Source organism: Gadus chalcogrammus, chromosome 16, assembly GCF_026213295.1.
Source record: "Gadus chalcogrammus isolate NIFS_2021 chromosome 16, NIFS_Gcha_1.0, whole genome shotgun sequence".
In the NCBI taxonomy this organism is placed as follows: Eukaryota; Metazoa; Chordata; class Actinopteri; order Gadiformes; family Gadidae; genus Gadus; species Gadus chalcogrammus.
Window position 1 is genome coordinate 25,912,585 of NC_079427.1, and position 20,990 is coordinate 25,933,574.

Genomic DNA, 20,990 nt, shown 5'->3' on the forward strand with positions numbered 1-20,990 from the left:
CGCGTTCCACGTACGATGACGCAGGGCGGGGGCGTGCCCGCGATCGGCGCTGCGCAAGGCGGCTGGTTGTTGTTCCCGCAGCAGAGAGGCGAGAAGATGGCGGCCGTGTCAAGCGGAGCAGTCGGGTCCGCTGCGGCCGGGATCACGCATTCTACCCGTCCGGCCAACGCGAATATGGGCTCCCAGAACCGAGCACAGCCGTCCTCTGGGATCAACAACGCCAATCGAGGAGCCACTCCAGCGGCCGGGTGCGTCACCAATCCCGGCCACCCTTCGGCCACCAGGCCACCCCCGGCCCGGGTGGGCTACTACGAGATAGAGCGGACCATCGGCAAGGGGAATTTCGCGGTTGTTAAACTAGCCACACACATCATTACCAAAGCGAAGGTAAGACGGAAATGGCAAACGATTAATATCAAGCTGTCATGGTTTTGACTCCAGCCTCTCGACTGGTGCAGCGGTCCTATGGCTGTCTACCCGGGGATGACGCTGGGCCTTCGGCTCTAGAAGAGACACACAACGGGGTAGCCTGCTCTTGATTACACCGCTCCTCAGTGCGGGGGAGTCAAGTCGAGTCAGGGTGTCGGTGCCTTACCAGCTATTCCTCTCCAATACACATTTCTTAACATGAGGGCTAGGATGGCTGAATGGTCATCTATATGCAAGGAAAACACATTAAGGCCTGCGGTTGATGTGTGGCAAAGCGCGGCAGAGGACGGGGAGAAGGGTACTGACGGAAATGAAAAAGAGCAGAGGAGAGGGGGATCCGATTGGGAGACTAGGCTAATAGAAGCTAGCATAGCTTATTTGCTAACAAGTTGCATAGCTGGCTAGTTTTAGTTATAATTTAACAGTTAAGTGTGGAGGTAAACACCAGGTTTGGAGTTTGAGGGTTAACTGAGGAATCAAGTCAACGGTGCCAAACCGAGTTTAAGGGGAGCACCGATGAGGACACCCAGCAGGACTGTTCATGAGTTGGGAATGGGAATGCATGAAAACAAGGGTCGACTGGGAATAGGACACATTCCAGGTTATACTTGCATTTAGGAAAATTACATTGTTTACTGTGGGAAATATGTTTTTTTCTTAACTGTATGTCCTGACATGGGTACCATTTTATACTCATTTTCTGCTGTGCCAAGGTAAATACATTTTTCATGACGTATTAATGACAATATTGGTGGTATTTTTCGAGCAGATTTTTCTTCATGCAAACAATACTTCTATAGATGAACATCTATTGATGGTTGTCACTGTGCAATCTGATTTTGCCACAACTAATTCAACCGGGGCAACCAATGTGTTATTTGTCAACTCAGGTCTTTATTTATTGTTCAGAGATTAGACCCATTTGGTGTTGGAGGTCTATATTACACAATATCAATAGCCAACATGAAGATTTTCCCATAAAATTAGGTGATGTTTTGGTAGCCTGATTGTTATTCATGGTATATAAATTGTCCCTCCGCCAACAGTGGGTTAGATAACATGTCTTACTGTATGATGGCCCTTTCAAAGCCACCATGAGTTTGATAGCTGCACCACTACTGGCATGTTTTTGAATACAAGTCTACTTGCTGTTTCAAGATCACTGCTGTGATATCATGCAGCTATTACAATAATGAGCCCTCTGTTGACAACTTCTCTGGTCACTGTGGACATCACTTGTGATAGTTGTTGAGCTAAAACATGCATAATTAACAGCCGTACATCGAGCCCACAGACACACTGCCCGTGCAAAACATTACATTTTGTCCTCACAAAGACTCACAACCAGCACAGATTATGGTGTGTCATCGCAGCGGAGCACTTGGGCTCTGTGTGTCTTCCCTTGTTGACATATACACAGAGGAATTGTTTTTCACAGCCTAGACCCCCGAGCAAACCTTTCATTTTACTTCTGTGGTAGTTTATGAAGCTGAAACAAATTTGGGCCAACCATAGGGCTGCTTGATTATGGGAAAAATCATAATCACGATTATTTTGGTAAACATTGAAATCACGATTATTCAAACGATTATTTTTGAGTTTGAAAACATGTATTTATTCAACATGTCTCTCCCAAAAAAGAAAATGGTCAAAAAGAAAATGTTCCAATCTAAAAGGATCTAAAGATGTGTGTCCAGCTGTTCTGCCCTTTCTATAAATCATTAAAAAAAATTGTTTAATTGTTTTTTGAAAAACTAATTTAATTTTGTGATCGTTTGATGCTAAAATCGAAATTGCTAGCCAGCCATCGCCACCAAGTCACCGTTCACCTGGGCTGGAACAGTTAATATCATTATGCTTATGTTTGTGAGGATGTTGTGGTGTTGCCTAAGCTGTTTTGACCTATGCAAATACAGCCCACGAGTGCAACGTTTCGCCAAAGTATAATGTCAATGGAAACTTGGTGACATTGGGAATGTGTTTGCTATTAAAGCTTCACTAATTCCCGTTTCCCTTCTCCGATGAATTTAATTGTCTTGAAGTGTCTTGAATATTTCCTTCTTCTTGTCAGAGCTATCCAATGTATGAATGTGTAAACAAAAGCACATTCAGGCATTTAGGCAGTCCATTGACAGTCAATCGCTGGAGCCACCCAGTGACGTTTAAACTCTGGCTGCTAAAGGCGGCGTGATGGCAAAAGGGCAGAAAAGAAAAGCGGGAGAAGAGAGGCAGGCAGGGAGAATGAAAGACAGCCCTTGTCGTCTGTCGGCGGTCACCAGCAGCACACCAGTCAGCTCATGATTCAGCTCATGATTGCCCGTGAATCTCAGAAAGAAAAGGAGTCTGCTTTCACATGAAGCAGGCGTGGATGTTTATTAAGGCTTCTCCAAATCAACCTTGTTTGCCTGGCTCTTAACGGCATATCATTCATAATGACATGATGTAGGTGTTGACCAATGAACAAAACCAAAAATTGCCAAGCGCATCTCCCTTCTCTCCCTTGTGGGATTGAAGATCGTGACCTCCTGTCTTTCAGCAACACATGGCATCTACATGTCTATCAAGACATAGAGATCCCTGAAACTAAAAAGCAACGTTCTACATTTGCTCCTCATTGACTCCCTTTGCTACTCAACAGATAATTTCATTTTATGTGATCTATTCAAAGGACAAGGCTGGCGTAATCCTACATTTTTATTCTAATTATCCTGTGTTGATGTCCCTTGATTCTCACCAACGCTCATTCTCTCAGACATCCAGTGGCAGACTTGGCTGGCATGTGGGCCATTATTGATGTCGCAATAGTGAAAGTCTGTCTTCTTAAGACAAAGGTCAACTAGTGTAGGTCACAGTGTCGGTATAGAGGCACGAAGTGTAAGCCTATTTAAGGGCTTACTGGCTGCCTGGGTAATGCATATTACAGTCTCCTTGGATCTTAACACACACACGCACGCACGCACGCACGCACGCGTCATGATTAGGATAAAGCCCATTGCTTGATGTGTCAGGAGTTAATACAAGGCTGGCAATGGCATATCGTCATCTGGGAATATCACCAATGCAAATGTGAAGCCATACAACCCACATGTCGGATATGTGTCACGTCAAAGGGACAAAAAGGGTCTGTGTATTCTAATAACCTGAGAGTGAGATAACCTGCACGGGGAACATAATGGATTTGATCATCCTATTTATGAACTTGTATCAGGGGTTGTATGAAAACCAAATCTACTACCAGATACTAGTACTGACATTGTCATGCCAGTGCCTGCCTGGTAGATGGCTTGTAAATCTGTGAACATTGAGCGTCTTAAGATACCAAAAAAGCAAATTCCGAAAGGGCACCATGATAAGTTAATTGTTCTCATCAGTGTACACTAAAAACCAACTCTGACTTATGTGTACAACTTGGTCAATGGCCCAAATTTGACTACAATATTAAAACAGCAGTTTAAATTGCTCCGGTTTAATGGGTGATCTCATTCTGTCTTGATAAACATATCTTTTATACGTTTGTAAATGTCATATGAAATTCATTATCCTGAGTCGTGTTTTTTTTGGTCCAACCTCTACTACCATCCCTAGACGACGTGATTTGCAGTCAAACCTTTAACAGATAAACGTTGATGCAAAGCAATACATTGGGCTTTTGCGTTTGCTATTCTTGTAGTTTTATCAAAGTGGTTTGTGGCTGTTAACGCTCACCCGTCAACTCCATTCACCTAAGTATTGGTTAATAAACACTGTATGGATCGTGAGAGGATTCGGCTGCATCTGTGGGGCCATATTTAAATGGTCCAAAACATGGTCATTTGAATAGGGCTGCACGGTATTCGGAATGCATGAGTATTTAATGCAGTTGTCGGGTGATGTGGTGAGATCACCAGAGCAGACAATCTGCTAGCATTTTACTGCCAGTATTTCCTTTTTTAGTTTTTGCCTATTCCTTTTCCTTATGAGTCATCCTGCCAATTGGCCAGATGAGGTTTTCTGATGCATGTGATTCAAGGTAGTGGCAATGTAGATTTCTATATTCTGACTAGCAAAAATTGTGACTCAATCCTGACTAATATACATTTGTCAGAAAAATCGACGTGTCAGAAATAAGGATAACTCATAGAAAAAAACGGTGTTTGTGTGTGTGTGTGTGTGTGGACTATAACTCTTATGTATATATATGTATGTATGTGTATACATTTTTATATGCATATATTTACGTATGTGTATACATCAGTGGCGATTTTGGTTTGGAAACTCTGGTGGGGCCCATGCAGGAAAATATTATAACGCAATCCAGAAATACCACATATTACTACCATCACAAAAAAAACAGTAGCAAGTGACAGAGGGGACCAAAATTGCAGCTGAATAATGCCATCACTCAAACGCGAATCTGACGACATATATTAGGCTATTATAGCAATAGCACCACCAAATGGCAGCGTTCAAGATCTCACAATATCAAAACTCAAGAAAACAACAACGTGGCAACAATAAAAACACAACGGCGCACACCCTTTACACAGCAATCAATATACAAAGCCACCACTCACAATATACCAAAAAAAGAAGAAGTATGGTTTAAGTTGCATTAAGTTTGCAGGCCACCATACTGTACAATTAACAATGAATCTAGCCTGATAGAGTGGTTGCCTATTCAGACCTGGATAATCCTGGGTGAAAATTTAAGTAAGTTTGGGCTAAAATTACCTGTGCTTTAAGGACAGTGCTGTCTGGTCTCCTTTGTGTGGCTGAGGTGAAACACAAGCATTTTTTTCCGCTTGAACTACTCCTGGTTGAACGATCTATTCTTGTCCTTTCCCTCTTGAATAATGATTAAATCCGTCGGGCGATGTGGTCCCAAACGTTTTATCTCCAACTTCTGTTCAAGTGCTAAATCTCACATGAGACAGATACTCAACACGATTCATAATTTAATGAATGAAACGTCCATTTGTTGTTATTTACTGTAACAGTAACTGTAACAGTAACTACGTTAGCCAGCTAGCAAGATCTGATCGGCTCCCGCCGTAAACCCCGCCCTTTCTACAAATCAGCCAATGAGAAGAGCTTTGGGGCACTAAACTTCTGGCCCCACCGCCGAAACAGAAGCGGGCGCTGCGCACGCGCTTGCTCGCGCAACAGCACCAATTTTCTACACTGCAGCAGACGGGGCCATCTCGGCTGTGCCCCACCGAGCGGAACTGACGAGACGGAGCAACGAACTATTTCACACACAACTACTACACTACAACAATTGCGTTCATCAAATTAAAACTGCGGACATGTAATTTATTATTAACAATTAATGTATTATTAACTTATGCTCAATGACATTTTTGAAAAAAAAAAGAAAAGTATAATCGTGCCCTGCACGGCAGCGTTCTCTGGTGGGGCCGTGCCCCACTGGCCCCTAATGCAAAGACGCCACTGGTATACATTTATATATATATATATATATATGTGTGTATAAATATATGTATGAATATATATATAAATATTAGAGCTGTCAGTTAAACGCGTTATTAACGGCGTTAACGCAAACCAATTTTAACGGCGTTAATTTTTTTAACGCGCGATTAACGCAAATTATTATTTAAAAAAAAATAACTTTTTTTTTTTTTGGGCTCAAAACAAAGAAGCAGTAGCCTGACTGCTATGTTCAAGGCGTATCTTTGTATGTTCATTGTTTAATTGCATTATAGGCTTTTTTTTTGTACCGTCCTGTTTTGATCAGTATATGCCAATGTTGTTATCAATCAAAAAACATTTGCACAAGGCAAGCCGATGCACTTCTCCATGTTGATAAGAGCATTAAAATTAGAAAAATTAATGGGACAAAGAAATCAAGGGATATTTAGCATAGAAAAATAATTTGCGATTAAGCGCGATTAATCGTGAGTTAACTATGACATGAATGCGATTAATCATGATTAAATATTTTAATCGCTTGACGGCTCTAATAAATATATGTATGTATAAATATATATATGTATGTGTATACATTTATATACATATATCCTTAATGTAATGTATTATATAATTTGCAATCTATAATGTTATAAAACACTTCTCTATGGACTTCACAGTCCATAGAGAAGAATGAAACATATTTTTAGAAATACGCCAGACAGATAAGGTTGGTTTATAGCTCGTCACGTTTGACATTGTGTGTGCTGATCAAACAACAATGTCTGACTATGGGTTTGAAACAAAAGGCGCCAAAATCATATTTTCACTAGAGTGCTTTCCACAGGAGTAACTGACTTTATAATCGTAATTTGTAGAATTATTTGTTTGCTTACCTTCGGCCATTAAAAGTAGATCCTACGAGTGAACATTGCATAAATGTTAACAGTTAAGCGATTAAATCCAATTGCTCATTCTAGGATGTGTGCTCTTTAATGGCTGGAGGAAGACTGTGGGCTCGTTCAGTTGAATTATCTAGCAAACAGACATTAGAACCAGCCAGGTTTAGGTGTATTAGGCTTTTATTGAGTCAGGTTCTACAATTGGGCTGTCACCAGCTGTGTTATTGAAACTTCAATCATGACTAATGTAATGGCAATACTGCAATATGTGACGATTCATATTTAAGTATGTTATTATTTTTCTGATTTTTGTGTTCAATAAATTTAGCCATTCAAATATTCTAACGGTGTCCTTCTCATAACCACATTACTAGTCATCACATTATTAGTAATCACATTTAGATTTGACTTAGTTTTCCCATTATCGTTCTCAACATGAATATACAATGTAAGATTTATGATAATGATAGTGTAGAGTAAGTTTGCAGCAATAAAGTTGTCCTGGAAAGCAAATACCCTAGTTTTAACACGGTAGTGTTCAAATGTAATGGCCGAATTGGTTGGTTCTGGTGATGGTGTGAACAGTTTGAATGAGCAGGTTTGCTCCTTTAGATTGCCTTTTTCTGATACACATTGCCACAACAGTAGATGATTAGCAAGAAGCTACATGCTTTTCAAAATAACATCAGGCACTGAACTACTTCACTCAATATTGCTTTACTCAGCAGTAGATTGGCAAGATTAATTATTTTAAATGGTTTTCAACACATTTTCTCCGCAGGGAAAAAACAACAAATGAAATTACCTTTGTGAACTAATGTATTAATAATCTAATGACCCGTTCCAACTATATATATTTTGAATATTCTATACATTATGACACACACACACACACACACAAACACACACACACACACACACACACACACACACACACACACACACACACACACACACACACACACACACACACACACACACACACACACACACACACACACAACCCTCCATAATGCCATGCCCACAGGGGGGTGAGCATATTTGGTGAAACATGGCGCAGGGTGGCATGCGCTGACCTGTCTGAGCGGAAGCAGGACTCTCTTGTCTGTCTGTGTCAATGTCTCTTATTTCTCCAATGCTGTAGGCAAGAGATGGAGGAGGAGGGCTGGCAGGTTGACTGGGGTTAGATTAACAGACGTATTGTATTTGTGTGTGTAGAATTGTGCAGCTCTGTGCCTGCCTATGCCTACAGTAGACTTGCACACAAACGCGCGCACACACAAGCGCGTGGTGATTTCTTGTAGGGAATATATTATGACTCAAGCTTTGTGTGTGTGTGTGTGTGTGTGTGTGTGTGTGTGTGTGTGTGTGATCGTCACCAGGCCAGCTCAGCTGCTGTGCTGGGGCTCTTGTGAAGGGAAAACACCAAGCACTGATTACTGCCCAGTAGGCTGTCCCCAGCGATTTGATACGTTTAAGATTCAGAGCCCAGATTATATTCAGAATGGAGTGTAAAGTAGGAGTAGTGACGGATCATCTGCAGGTCTGTAGAAAAACAGACTACGGTCCCAAACTACTGGGAGCAATGCAGCATAGCCAATTTCTGTATTTTGTCTGTAGCCTTGCCTATCTGTGCATGTGCTCTCAGTTTGTGTGTTCTGCCCCTATAACCCCTTTTTAATGTCCTTAGGCAATTCCAGTTGCGTCATTCGCACACATGCACACACACGCATGTATATGTTTATCATCAGGACAAAGCCAGCGGCTGCATGTTTCTTCTTGGGTGCGTGTGTGACGTCAATATCAACGGCACTGGCTGTTGTTAGCAGCAACGGTGTGTGTTGTCAAGGAAAAGCCGCTTCATTGAAATCACACTCATTTCCATGGTGATAGTGGGGGGGGGGGGGGGGGGTTTAGACCCTCTCCTCCTCGGTCCCTGTGTTGGATGGTGCTGGTTCATCATTGTCAGTTGTTTATGGAACCAAATGATCCAAAATGGCTTGCCTTAACACGTCAGTAAAACTATTTTGCATAGCTGTAAGGGTAATATTTTCAACACTCACTATTTAACTAATCATCACACATTTCCACTTTTCCCGACAATCTTCAGATGTTTTGCATAAGGCACACCTTATTATTTTTATGGGTTCTCATATTTTAAGTAGATTAGACACCATCACCAGTTTTCACATTGTGGACTCTCCTTCATGGGCAAGTCAGAACCTCATCCCACTTGTAAAAGCCACAATAAGGTGTGAATAATTGGAAAAGTGTTTGGATGCATGGTTGGTTTCACAGGTTAAAATATGTTCATATGCCCTCTGTTACAACAATAATTTACCACACTGTAGGGCGAACTCCTCATAGTCTACTTGATTAGTCGGGGGACTCTTGGCCGACCAAGGTTTGTTTGTAAGTCGAGTCGTCCCGTTTGCTGTTAAAAGCACGTGCTGTCATCGTTATCATAGTTTCAAGGGTTCATTGTTGTTGAAAGTGAAACGGGTTTGTTGGCCAACCTTTACCGGCTGACTAATAGGTGGAGTTCCCCTGCATGTGTAAAGGTTTTACAATAACGCCCACCCGCCAGGGAAGCCCCGACATCACAGTGTATTTACTGTACTTACTGTACTGCTGTGTATTTAAAGAATCACACATCTCAATAGGAGTTTGAAAGTATTTTTTAAAGAAAGATATTGGCAATTCAACAGATAATCACGCTCTGAATGACAGCGATCTGACGGTCTTGTCTGTCTAGCCGTGTAAACCTGCTAATAGAGCCATCGTTGGGTCAATTTCTTGACAATATCGGCGAATTGCAAAGTACCCTGCCATAGACTGCAGCCTAACCAAAATACAATATTTAATTTGATACAAAATTTCCTCAGAGAATATAATATAAATATTACAGGGTGGAAATGTATCCTGCGATAACTGCAACAGTAAGAAGCAGATATTAAAAAACAACACTTGTGTGTGTGTGAGGCAGATAGACTTCCTACAGTACACTGCCTTTCGTTACATTGATTCGCCCATAAAAAAAACTTGCATACTTGTAGGGCTGCTCGATTATTGAAAAAATCATAATCACGATTATTATGGTCAATATTGAAATCACGATTATTTTTGAGTTTGAAAGCATGCTGTTTAGTCAGCTTATCTCTCTGATTGCTCATTTAACAATATAAAAATAATAAAAATAATTGTGTCAAATTTTAGCAGAGTGAGACGAGGGGGGGGGATTTCGCGATTGCTCATTTAACAATATAAAAATAATAATATAAATAATAATAGTCCTTCAAACTATCAGACCAACGATTGCAGCTATCGCTTCCCTGTCGTCATTGTTAAACCAGCCATTAGCGCGCATGGGGGGAAAGGTGATTGGTGACTGGCTCCAGTAAAAGGGGATCGGAAACAGAAAGAAACGTATTGCTCCTCTCCAGCCCCTGCTGCAGAGCAATTTCAAATTGCCGGCAGAACGGGCTGGGGGTACCCAGTCTAATACCGTAATCTATCTAAACTATAACCGCATTTAATCAAATCTTTTGCTGCGTTACTAACGTTGTCTATGCTGATTTAGGGTGCGGGATGTTCAATATCAATAAGGTTGAGTTCATAAGACTAACATTATCTTTTCTGAGTCAACAATAATTTTGGGCAGGTGTGTTTGAGCACAGTATATCGTACTAAACATTGGTAAACTCCAGATGTCGCTGACCGTCTTCACTGTGCCAAATATCCTGCTGCTTCGGGTTTTCCTTTGTATGCACATTGAGAGGAGGAGCGGGCGAATCCGCTGTCAGTGCGTGTGCATGTATCAGTGATACGCGGGTTGATCCAAAAAGTGGTAGTGTACCCGCGCACCATCGGCATGTATGCGCACTTGTCTCTGCGTGTGCGAGCGAGAGAGAATGACGGGGAGAAAGAGTGCTATGCAGAGTTGAATGAACGGAACAATGTGTTATTGCAAATAAAATAAAAGTCAATTTGTGGCGCCACACATTGGTCTATGTATGGGAAACACTGTACAGATATGTATCAAGCTTTTCTGTAAAAAAAATTGTTTAAAGCAATGAAATCAGATTCAGGATTCTTTGCTATCAAAAAACGTGGACTGCAAATCATCTTTCGTTCTTAATTATTGGATTACCACACCACACATAACACTCAACGCCTTTATTTGCATAAATGCTGAGGCCATAGGGTGGGGACATTTGAAGAAGTGCATGTTTACCATCTCCCACGTTTTTTGGAAATTGCCTGTGAAGTTGAGAATGTTGAGTCTTTGTTGATATTGATATGATTCTTTCAATAGCGGATTGAATTGGGTTACTTTTTTGAGGTGGTGTTGGTGTTATAAATGCTTTCCAGCATTGATTCCACTGCAGCAGGAGACTGCTCCACAGGTGACGCTACAAAACCACTGTCCTCATGGAGGGAAGCCGCGAAGACACACATACACACACACACTCTCACTCGCACACTCATTCCTGAGTCATCAACACAACGCGCACAAACAGAAAATGGGTCCAGCGGCATGCTGACTCACGCTGGTGGTTGGGTATTCATGTGCGCTCCTGTATGTGTCTTGTTTTACATTTAGGCGTATGTACGGTACACATGGCGTCTCACAATCGCTCTGCTTGTGCTGCCCTGCGCCTTATCTTTTGGATGATGCCCTGTGATGTCTTTAATGACTTAGTGTCTGAAGCAGACCTAGCACACCCCAGCACTGCCTTTTGAAAAGGCCTGTAAAGTTTGCTTGGACGCCATTTTGGATTTTTATAGAAAGAGGTTAAAGTCAGCTCTTGTGTGTCATATTATTTAATATTATTATGGTCATTTGGATCCTTCATTCTAAAAATTAATCAGTCATCTACTGTATATGTTTCCGCTCCACAGAATGATTCTCTTGGAGAGCGTTCTGCCTATGCTCACGATGCCTTCCTCCGGTCCTCATTGAGTCTACTCATTCATTAGTTCATATTTCATTTTCTGGCTTCTTCAATTGCTCAGTGTGCTAAATTAAGTTCCCCGGCTCAAGCTCTTGGAGTACTATGTCCAGCAACGGTCGGTACATTTGTCTGCAAGGCTCGGGTACCCCTGGCAAATTCCCAATTTAACAAGAATGGCATCTGTTTTAATTGCCAGCAGGTTTTTTTCGACGTATAAAATGCCAAACTTTAAGCCATCTACATTCTTTATTCAAGAGTTGAATATTTCCGTGCCTCTCCCAGTATGCACGCCACTGTGACAAACACTTGATTGTCAAGTGTCAAACCTAGCATCGTGTGAATGGCGCTGCGGAAATTCCACTTGGCTCAGCTGGTCGGGGCTCTTCAATGACCAGACGGGCGGTTTGCTTGGTGACTTCCTATAAGCCAAGGGAGCAAATGAGAACCACGGCTCAGGGTTCCCCCCAGAAAAGCCTTTGGGCCCGGTGTCTTGATGTGTGTTTGGCGTGGGCCAGTGACAGACTGATGACAGCAAAGGCTGGGTCCTATGGTTTCTGAGATAACAGAATTGCAGACGGAATTGTGAATGTATAGAGGCTGACACCGATGCCATAGTGGACTACTTCATTAAAGGTTGGGTACTGGATTTGCGAAACGCCAGCAGATTTTGAAAATACACAACTCAAATGGTCCTACCCACTCTCCTTCAACGCTGACTCTGACTCCACCCATTCCAAGTACATGGACGCGCAATCATGCACGAGCGAACACAGATGCACGAGAGCGAGCCATTAGCTAGTTAGCTAGCTCCAGTAGCTACCGCAGGATAACAAGAAACAGAAGCTTGCTCTGAGTCACAAGCTTTGAGTATGTGCATGAAGGGGTCACGCGCGGGGAGCGGGGGAGGGGGAGTGCAGTACGACCGTTTGATTGACGTATTTACTGTCAAATGCCACTCGGTTGTTCTGGAAATCATTGGCTGGAGTTTTTCGAGCCCCGCCCGTTCCACAGATGATTGACTTGTTTAATTTTCATGTCAGTACTACTAACTCAGTGGCTGTAAGTGGGTTATGATAAGGATTTCATTTTGCAAAGATGGCCAAAAAAGAGAATTCCATATCCAACCTTTAAGTCAGTGTTGAGAGCTAACGGGAGTTGTAAAAAAGTGTGACTACGTCATATTGTTGTGCATGAGTAATTAATAAAAAAGAACTTTAGAAGTCTTACAAATAATCAGAATTCTTTTTTTTCAAAAACAACTAAATAAATACAATTAATTGATATCCGATTGAACAGAATAACAATAATATTATTTCACTCCACAAAAATATACACATTTACAGTTATTTAATCTTTGAAATATTCCATAATACGAATTTAAATCGCCTTGCCTACCCGCATGTGAAATCAAAATGCCGCTGTCAACCTTAGAGGTTGTTTCCCTGCTCAATAACTGTAATAAGGTTTCGTAGAGAGTTTGGATTCCAAAATTAAACTCTTGCAATGTGACTGCACACCGTCATCAAAAAGCACCTATAATCCCTCAGCGAGGTGAAATTAAACATCCCCTTCTCACGCCGACTGCTATCGAGATGAATGATCAGCACATAACGGATAATTATAGGTCTACGATGGTGGGTTACCACTATGGATGATCAATACATATAACCGATAGAGATAGTTATTGGTCTATGTAGTATTTCACTATGGATGCAGTAACACAGTGTTGAGGAACGTCTATAGGCTGTGACCTCCGACATGTCCTAGAACTTGTACAGTGTCCATGTGACGTTGTCAAAGATGTGCATTTGATTGGTTTAACAGATCTATTCGCTGGCTAGAGCGGTAAAAAATCGATCTTGATGCGAGTAAAATTAATGCTTTTTTCGCAGAACAGAAATTGTGTTGTATGTGTCCCCCATTCAACCCAATGATTTATTATAATTATATTGTCGTGTGAAAACATGGCAACGAACCATTGCGTTCAATGTAATAGTGGTGCTTAACAAGATAAGTCACGTGTCATTGCTCTCCATCACTATGGACAACGTGATAGGAGGCGGCGTTAAGATGATATCATGTTGGCCTCGGCTTAAGGCCTAAGGCTGACAGTCCACTTGGGGTGTTACCCTGCAGGGAGAGAAGGGAGCGTTTCCTGTTGAAGCCAGTGGATCTGGCAGCCCATAGCATTTTTGCATGTGGACGGCCCTAACCCTGGCCTTTAAGCTCCTAATAGGCTCCCGATAGGCCGCTCACCTCCATGTCACTGGGCTAATCAGGGTGGCCAAGACGCTCACCTCAGACCCCACTTTGACCTAGGCTCAGAGCAGGCCTGGTTTTAATTAATGAGTCAATTACCCTCTCACCGTTTGCTTTTCACTTGCCCCTAAAGAGGGAGAAATTCTTTCAGAGAAATATCTTCCAATAATCGTCAACGGACACAGGGTATATTAATATGCACCTTAAGGTCATAGCTGGAATGACGGGCGTAGCGCTGTGTGTTTGTTCAGTGCTGTGTTCGCCAGCTGCCTCCCGTCCACTGTGGGAAACCATCATCTGATCGGGCATGGTACATTGCTGCGGTTACCATCTTGTGATCGGAAGAGGTGTGTGTGTGTGTGTGTGTGTGTGTGTGTGTGTGTGTGTGTGTGTGTGTGTGTGTGTGTGTGTGTGTGTGTGTGTGTGTGTGTGTGTGTGTGTGTGTGTGTGTGTGTGTGTGTGTGTGTGTGTGTGTGTGTGTGTGTGTGTGTGTGTGTGTGTGTGTGTGCGTGCGTGCGTGCGTGCGTGCGTGCGTGCGTGCGTGCGTGCGTGCGTGCGTGCGTGCGTGCGTGCGTGCGTGCGTGCGTGCGTGCGTGCGTGCGTGCGTGCGTGCGTGCGTGCGTGCGTGCGTGCGTGCGTGCGTGCGTGCGTGCGTGCGTGCGTGCGTGCGTGCGTGCGTGCGTGCGTGCGTGCGTGCGTGCGTGCGTGCGTGCGTGCGTGCGTGCGTGCGTGCGTGCGTGCGTGCGTGCGTGCGTGCGTGCGTGCGTGCGTGCGTGCGTGCGTGCGTGCGTGCGTGCGTGCGTGCGTGCGTGCGTGCGTGCGTGCGCGCGCGCGCGCGCGCGCGCAACCCAGATCCCTCCCTGGAACATTTTAGGGTCATTGAAGCCAGCTTAGGACAGGACAGTTGTGCCACATATACTGTTGCATAGCAAACGACAAAGAGCCCACCCCTGGGCGGCCACTGGCATAAGTTGACACTGATAAGTTCCACTTCGAGCCTGTTCAAAGTCGTTATTCTGATATCGGTATCGGTGTATTACATCGGCCTTCATGGCGTTGTATGGACGGGGCTCTTTGGGACCAACCAGTTCGCTGTTTTTTTAAGTAAAGATTTGAAAGAATAATTCTATGTAATACTATTGTATTGAATAGTATTTGGCCTACAGTAAGAACCCGAAAATACCCCGTCATGATATTTTTTGACTGAAATCGTAATAATCTATTTATCGGCTCGTATGAAAAAGTATATCGTAGTATAGATTTTTCTGCAACTGCTGCCCGGCGCCGCGTGTCCTCGTCAGTGCCGATCGACTCCCTCACCTCACCATGATGCCCATCGCTCCCCATTGTGCCATATGGAGAAGTATCTGTCGAAACAAACCCATGTTTGTTCACCAGGAACCCAATCAGGAAGCAGGCTCAATGCTCCTTTCATGTGGGCCTCCTGTGGGTCCTGACCAATGACGCTCCTCTCACCCAGCGAGGAGACCGGAGCGCATCACCACGTTCCCACCATGTAGTCTGTTTGCTTTTTACATCATGGCATTTGTCATATAGCTTTTATTTAATTCAACAATGTGCAATATAATGTATGCGTGTGTGTGTGTGCATCATTTTTGAAAGGGAATAGTGTTGAACCTCTTCTTAAAAGAACAAATGGAGACTCAATGCCACTCTGTTTTGTAGTTTTGCACACGCCAGGCCTCGGTGCCTCTGCCATTTCCTATAAATGTCCCTGATTTGAAGTTGTATGTTTAGAAGCAAGACTCAAGAGTAGATTTCCCTAATGTGTGTGTTTGTGTGTTGTCCCCTGATACCTGCCGAGTTTAACAGATGTAACCCAACAAAGGGCAGTGATTGGGAAATAATAACAAATCACTCCCCGATAAGTGCCAGTACCGGAAATAGATTTCAGGAGCTTAAAATACAGGTATGAATGATGGGAACAAATATGTGTGCGTTCATTGTTGTCTGTACTAAACAAGCCGGCAACCAACTCATGCACACATCTATGCAGATTGCAGACTGTATCCACACACTCCCCCTTATAAGCCAGTAGAGGTAAGAAAACATATGCAAAGAACACACCATTGCTAAGCCAGGTATGTGTGGCGGTCCCGGCCTCTGTGGCCCAATCTTCCCTGTTCCCCTTCACTTTTCACTTCCTGTCTGCAACAGGAAGCCACATCCACCCTCCCTTGACCTCGGTGTGTGTGTGTGTGTGTGTGTGTGTGTGTGTGTGTGTGTGTGTGTGTGTGTGTGTGTGTGTGTGTGTGTGTGTGTGTGTGTGTGTGTGTGTGTGTGTGTGTGTGTGTGTGTGTGTGTGTGTGTGTGTGTGTGCGCGGCGTGCGCGCATGAGTTCAACACACACGCACACAAACAGTAGGACAACTGTGTGTATGTGTGTGTGTGTTGAGCGAGGCACTGTCCCATGACTGCGTCTCCCGGGTTCCTCCCTCTCATACCCTTGCTGGCGGTCTTACTCGGCGCCCTGCCAGAGCAGACCATTAGCGTCACTTGATTGAGTCAATAACGACGTCAGCGGCTCGCTAAGTGGCCGAGCAGAGGCGTCCTGTCACACATCATCAACGTCCGCCACTCCGGCCCTGTTGTCCGGGCTCCCGCAGAGTTACGTAAGGGTCACCGGGGGGTGAGGGCGTTCGGGCCGCATGGTCAGCCAAGGACGAAAAATGATGGGATGCCGTTCAGCAAATCAACACGTCGCTTTTAGTACTCGCTCTCTGACCGTAGAAACAAGACAGTGTGTGCATCATTGTGAATGGATGTTTGTCGATTTGAACGTTCACATGCTTGACGCTCAATCTGTGTGCGAAATTCAGTTGTGTGGTTAGGGCTGGGCGATTTGGCCTAAAAATAAAATCTCGATTTTTTCTAACTAATGGACGATTTTCGATTTAAACCTCGATTTTTTTTTTCTGTTTTTCTCTAAACAAATTCCATTGAAACCCATGTACGTGTGCTTATGGGGTGTCGCACTTCACTCACCAACGCAGGGGTCTACAACCCGCTGATTTAAGAGTATAACGATTATCAACAATCATGGAAAGCTGAGTAGGTTTATCAGTTTTAATAACAGTATGAACAAATAGAACACAAAAATGACAAGTTGTCCTTTGTATATCTATAGTAGCAATAGCAAATGCTAAACAAGGACAAAATCTACTCAGAATAATTGAATGAACTGTTTACATCCATGGCTAACCAGTGCATGAGAAGGAGATGACAGGAGACTAATGTTTCACTCTTTCAATTGCTCTAATTTGAGCTCTTACTGTTGTTATCTAACATACCAGTAATTTAATTGTGTAAAAGTGTGAAATTACTGCACCTTAAAAATGACCATGAATTAGCTATACTCTCATTTGCATAGTGATTAACATTATGAATTTCAATTGTGTATACCAACTGTATGTTGGCTGACATTTACCTATAACTTTTTTTCCCTCCACTCTAACCAAGGATGCCTGTTTTTAAATTCCCTAGCCTGACACCCAGTCTGAAAGGCTGGCCAGGGGTTCTCATCTAAAAGTAACAAGGAGATATAAAGTGGGATTAAAACATTGTCTTCTGTTGACTACTTATTATGTGGTTTACACATTAATATGGGAGGACTGGACACACACACACACACGCACGCACGCACGCACGCACACACACGCGAGAAGGAGGGGCTCGGCCCGCCAACTAACGTGCAGAGATGCAGGGGCAGCTTCGCGCTTCATAACAGAGACAGGGCAGAGCGCGAGTGCGCAGCGGGAATTTTATGAATGGTGAATGTAGGAGATAACTTCCCCTGCTTAAAGTATTTTATTGCAGTTATACCCAACCGATATTTCCCAAAAATAAACACAGAAGTGAAAGATCTGTCACAAGACGATTGATTCAACCACACTGGTGCACATTTTTAAGTGGGTATACGCAAATCCTGGTGCGTTCCTAGTGGGTATACGGCGTATACCTGCGTATCACGTAGACTACACCACTGCTTGTAACTAAGAGAACACACATGTGAGTTGTTGATCACAAATTATTTGTATACATAACGTCATCTTTGCAAAAGACGTTTAACTGAAAAGTGTTTCAATCGACCCGGCTCTCCCCCAAGTCTGTCGGGGGCGAGGTGAATGTGATTGCAGTAGGCTGAGTTTTGCGCGCGTTCTGGAAAGTGAGAGAGGAGGCTACTACGGAGTCTATTCAGCAAAACAAATCGGAAGAGTCTAGAACTGTTATCGCGATTTTTCGGTTCAGCCATTTCACAAACCGTAGGAAAGAAAAAATGCAAATTAATCGATTAAACCGAAAAAATCGCCCAGCCCTACGTGTGGTGTATGACAAGGCCCTGATGTGTGTTATTCTTTTTGTCTTCCTTTCCCCTCATCTCTTTCTACCCTTTTTCACATCCACCATTCTTTTGCTCTTGTGTATTTTTCATCCCTCTGTTTCCTTCCCGCATGTCACTCCGTCTCTCAACATCTCTCTTTCTCACTCTGTCTCTCCCTCTGTCTCTGCCTGCAGGTGGCTATAAAGATAGTGGATAAGACTCAGCTGGACGATGAGAACCTCAAGAAGATTTTCAGGGAGGTGCAGATCATGAAGATGTTGAGGCATCCCCACATCATTCGCCTCTACCAGGTTTGTACCCCCAGTGCACGCACACCCACAGTGCTCTCCCTCCGTGCCCCTGAGCCCGGTGGTCCGGGATGGGGTACGGGTACACCTGTGTTGCCTGAGACTTTTTGTTGAGGCATTTTGTTCCTGGGCTGGTTGTTTGTGTTCTGCCTGTAAGGCTGGTTTCGAGTGGCTGTGTGGTATGTGGACGATAAGTTTAAAAGGTGGAAAGACCTTGGCCTCTTTTGCTGCTGGCCGTGTACAGTGTTTACTGTTAAATGAACCCCTTCACGTCATTAATCACAGCTCATTCTCAAATGAGGTAATTTCTCAAAGGAGCAGTAAGCAATTTGTATCCGTAAACGGCACAATAAGTGGTGGACTAGTTTCATAAAAATGTAACTACGTAGGAAAAAGCTATGATCTCTGTTGTTATAAGGCTAACCCAGTTTAAGGTTTACCCCAATAACCCATTAACAAATTGAATCAGGTCTGCGTGACACGGTCTAAAGGCAAACAGCTTGTCAATCTCAGGACCTTAGTTCATAAGCTTCCCTGTGTGCCATACCGGTAAACGTCAGGTCCACACCAGTTCATAAGCCACTTATGCTCCTTATTCCCGGTTCAAAGCTGTTTCCGCCCAAGGTGTGTCAGGGGGGGATCACTCATCTGATATGTGGAAACTCTTTATTGTCCCTGGACCACTGTACTCTCCCCTGTTTGGGATGTTACATGAAAAAGAAGGTTTCTTCAGTCGGTGTTCATACTCCGGAACACCTATTTAACTTGTGTCTTGTTTTGTCAAATGTTTTTTGATAAAACTGAACCCAAATAGAACGGCCTGATTAATGTCTCTACAATGCGTTTGTATGAGGATAGTGTGTGAGTCAATGCACAATGCATGCTCTCACTTTGGAGTTGGCTCCTCGCTGACCTCCCCGCCGAGCGGAGGGGACCTGAGGTGAGGTGGGAGCCGTTGCGACACACGTCCAGTGTAACAGGAGCCCTCTGTCTGAAACCCTGGCTTTACCGCTGAGCACGGGGCTGGACATGGGGAGGCTTTGGACCACGATGGGGACCCCGTTAGGACAAGCCTTTTCTGTTTAGCTCAGGCGTGTCAATAGTCTCTCGGGAAAATGCACCTACTATTTACTGTTTAAAATATTTGTCAATATAAAGCATAATTTAGCCTGGATCCCTGCTGGTTATTTGGCCTTGCTTGATAGCCCTGCGATGTTTCATGCCCATCCAAACAACAAACATCAACCACTGTATATCCAAGCCACTTCTGTGTAAAATGTTTGATTGGGACTTTGATTGTTCACTGGGACTATTGAAGTTGCTATGAAACTATGGCTGGACGAAATGTACAAAATCTATATTACAATATACTTTTTTTATATCAGCCGATACGATGATTATTACGATATCGGTGGATCAATGACTTGACAGGGTATGTTTTGGTTCTTATGCCGCTTTTCCATCGCACATGTAGCTCGACTCGACACGACACGACTCGACACGACTCCACACGGTAGCAGCGCGGGTGCTTTTCCACCGCAAATAGTACCTCCGGGACGTGGGCGGGGTCGTCTGCGCGAAAGGGCCGTGACGTATATTTGTACGCGACGCAAACAACACCTACGTAACCCACACATGGACAGAACCCACATAACAACAATGGAGAACATCGATGCGATGGTATTCGTGTTCGTATTATTAGCTGGCATGTTGAAGAAGTGGAATATGTTGGCTGCGGCGCTACTATGGCTGTTCTATCGTTACCAGCATGGTTGCCATGTCGCTCTCGTGACTTCGTCACACTCTCTGGCCAATCAGTGGCCGGCCGTCTGCCGACGTCACCTTTTAGCATCGGCTCAGCCGCTTAGAACCTAGAGCGAGGCGGTACTAGAAAAAGCAGCCACTTGAGGTACTAGATCGCGGTGGAAACGCAAAAAAGGCGAGCTGAGTCGAGTCGAGTCGTGTCGAGCTGGTACCATGCAGTGGAAAAGCGGCATTACTGTAACCCGAATACAATGCAATTACATCAATTGTCAATAATCATTCTTTCAAACTTTTCTACCAGAGAAAAATACAAACCTGTTTTATCGAAAAAAAATAATGGTTCATGCCTTGCTTCATTACTTGCGCCCCCCTGACAAACTTTAGTCCCCCCCCCCCCCCTTCCCTCTCTGAGTCTTTAAAAATAAGCATGACGTCATCGGCAAACAAACAACACAGCCGTGTCTCTGGGCAGGGACATATATGAGGGGTGATTACACCCTATGACTCCCGAAACATGAACTTCACATCTCTGTTGGTATCCATCTCTTTCAAAACAAGGCTGATCTTATGTACACAGAGTTGAACAGTGCTGCAGGACACAGAAAATGAACAGTGCTCAGAG

At 43.8% G+C, this 20,990-nt stretch overlaps 1 protein-coding gene across 2 annotated transcripts in view; it reads left to right on the forward strand.

The window, feature by feature from the left end:
* sik3 (SIK family kinase 3) overlaps positions 1–20,990 on the forward strand; it is a 46,579-nt gene continuing 25,589 nt past the window's right edge. For both annotated transcript variants that reach the window (XM_056611591.1, XM_056611593.1), the window contains exons 1-2: positions 1–387; positions 18,491–18,607. In XM_056611591.1, the coding sequence (XP_056467566.1) occupies positions 16–387; positions 18,491–18,607 (489 nt within the window). In that variant the 5' untranslated portion in view covers positions 1–15. The remainder of the gene's footprint in view (positions 388–18,490; positions 18,608–20,990) is intronic.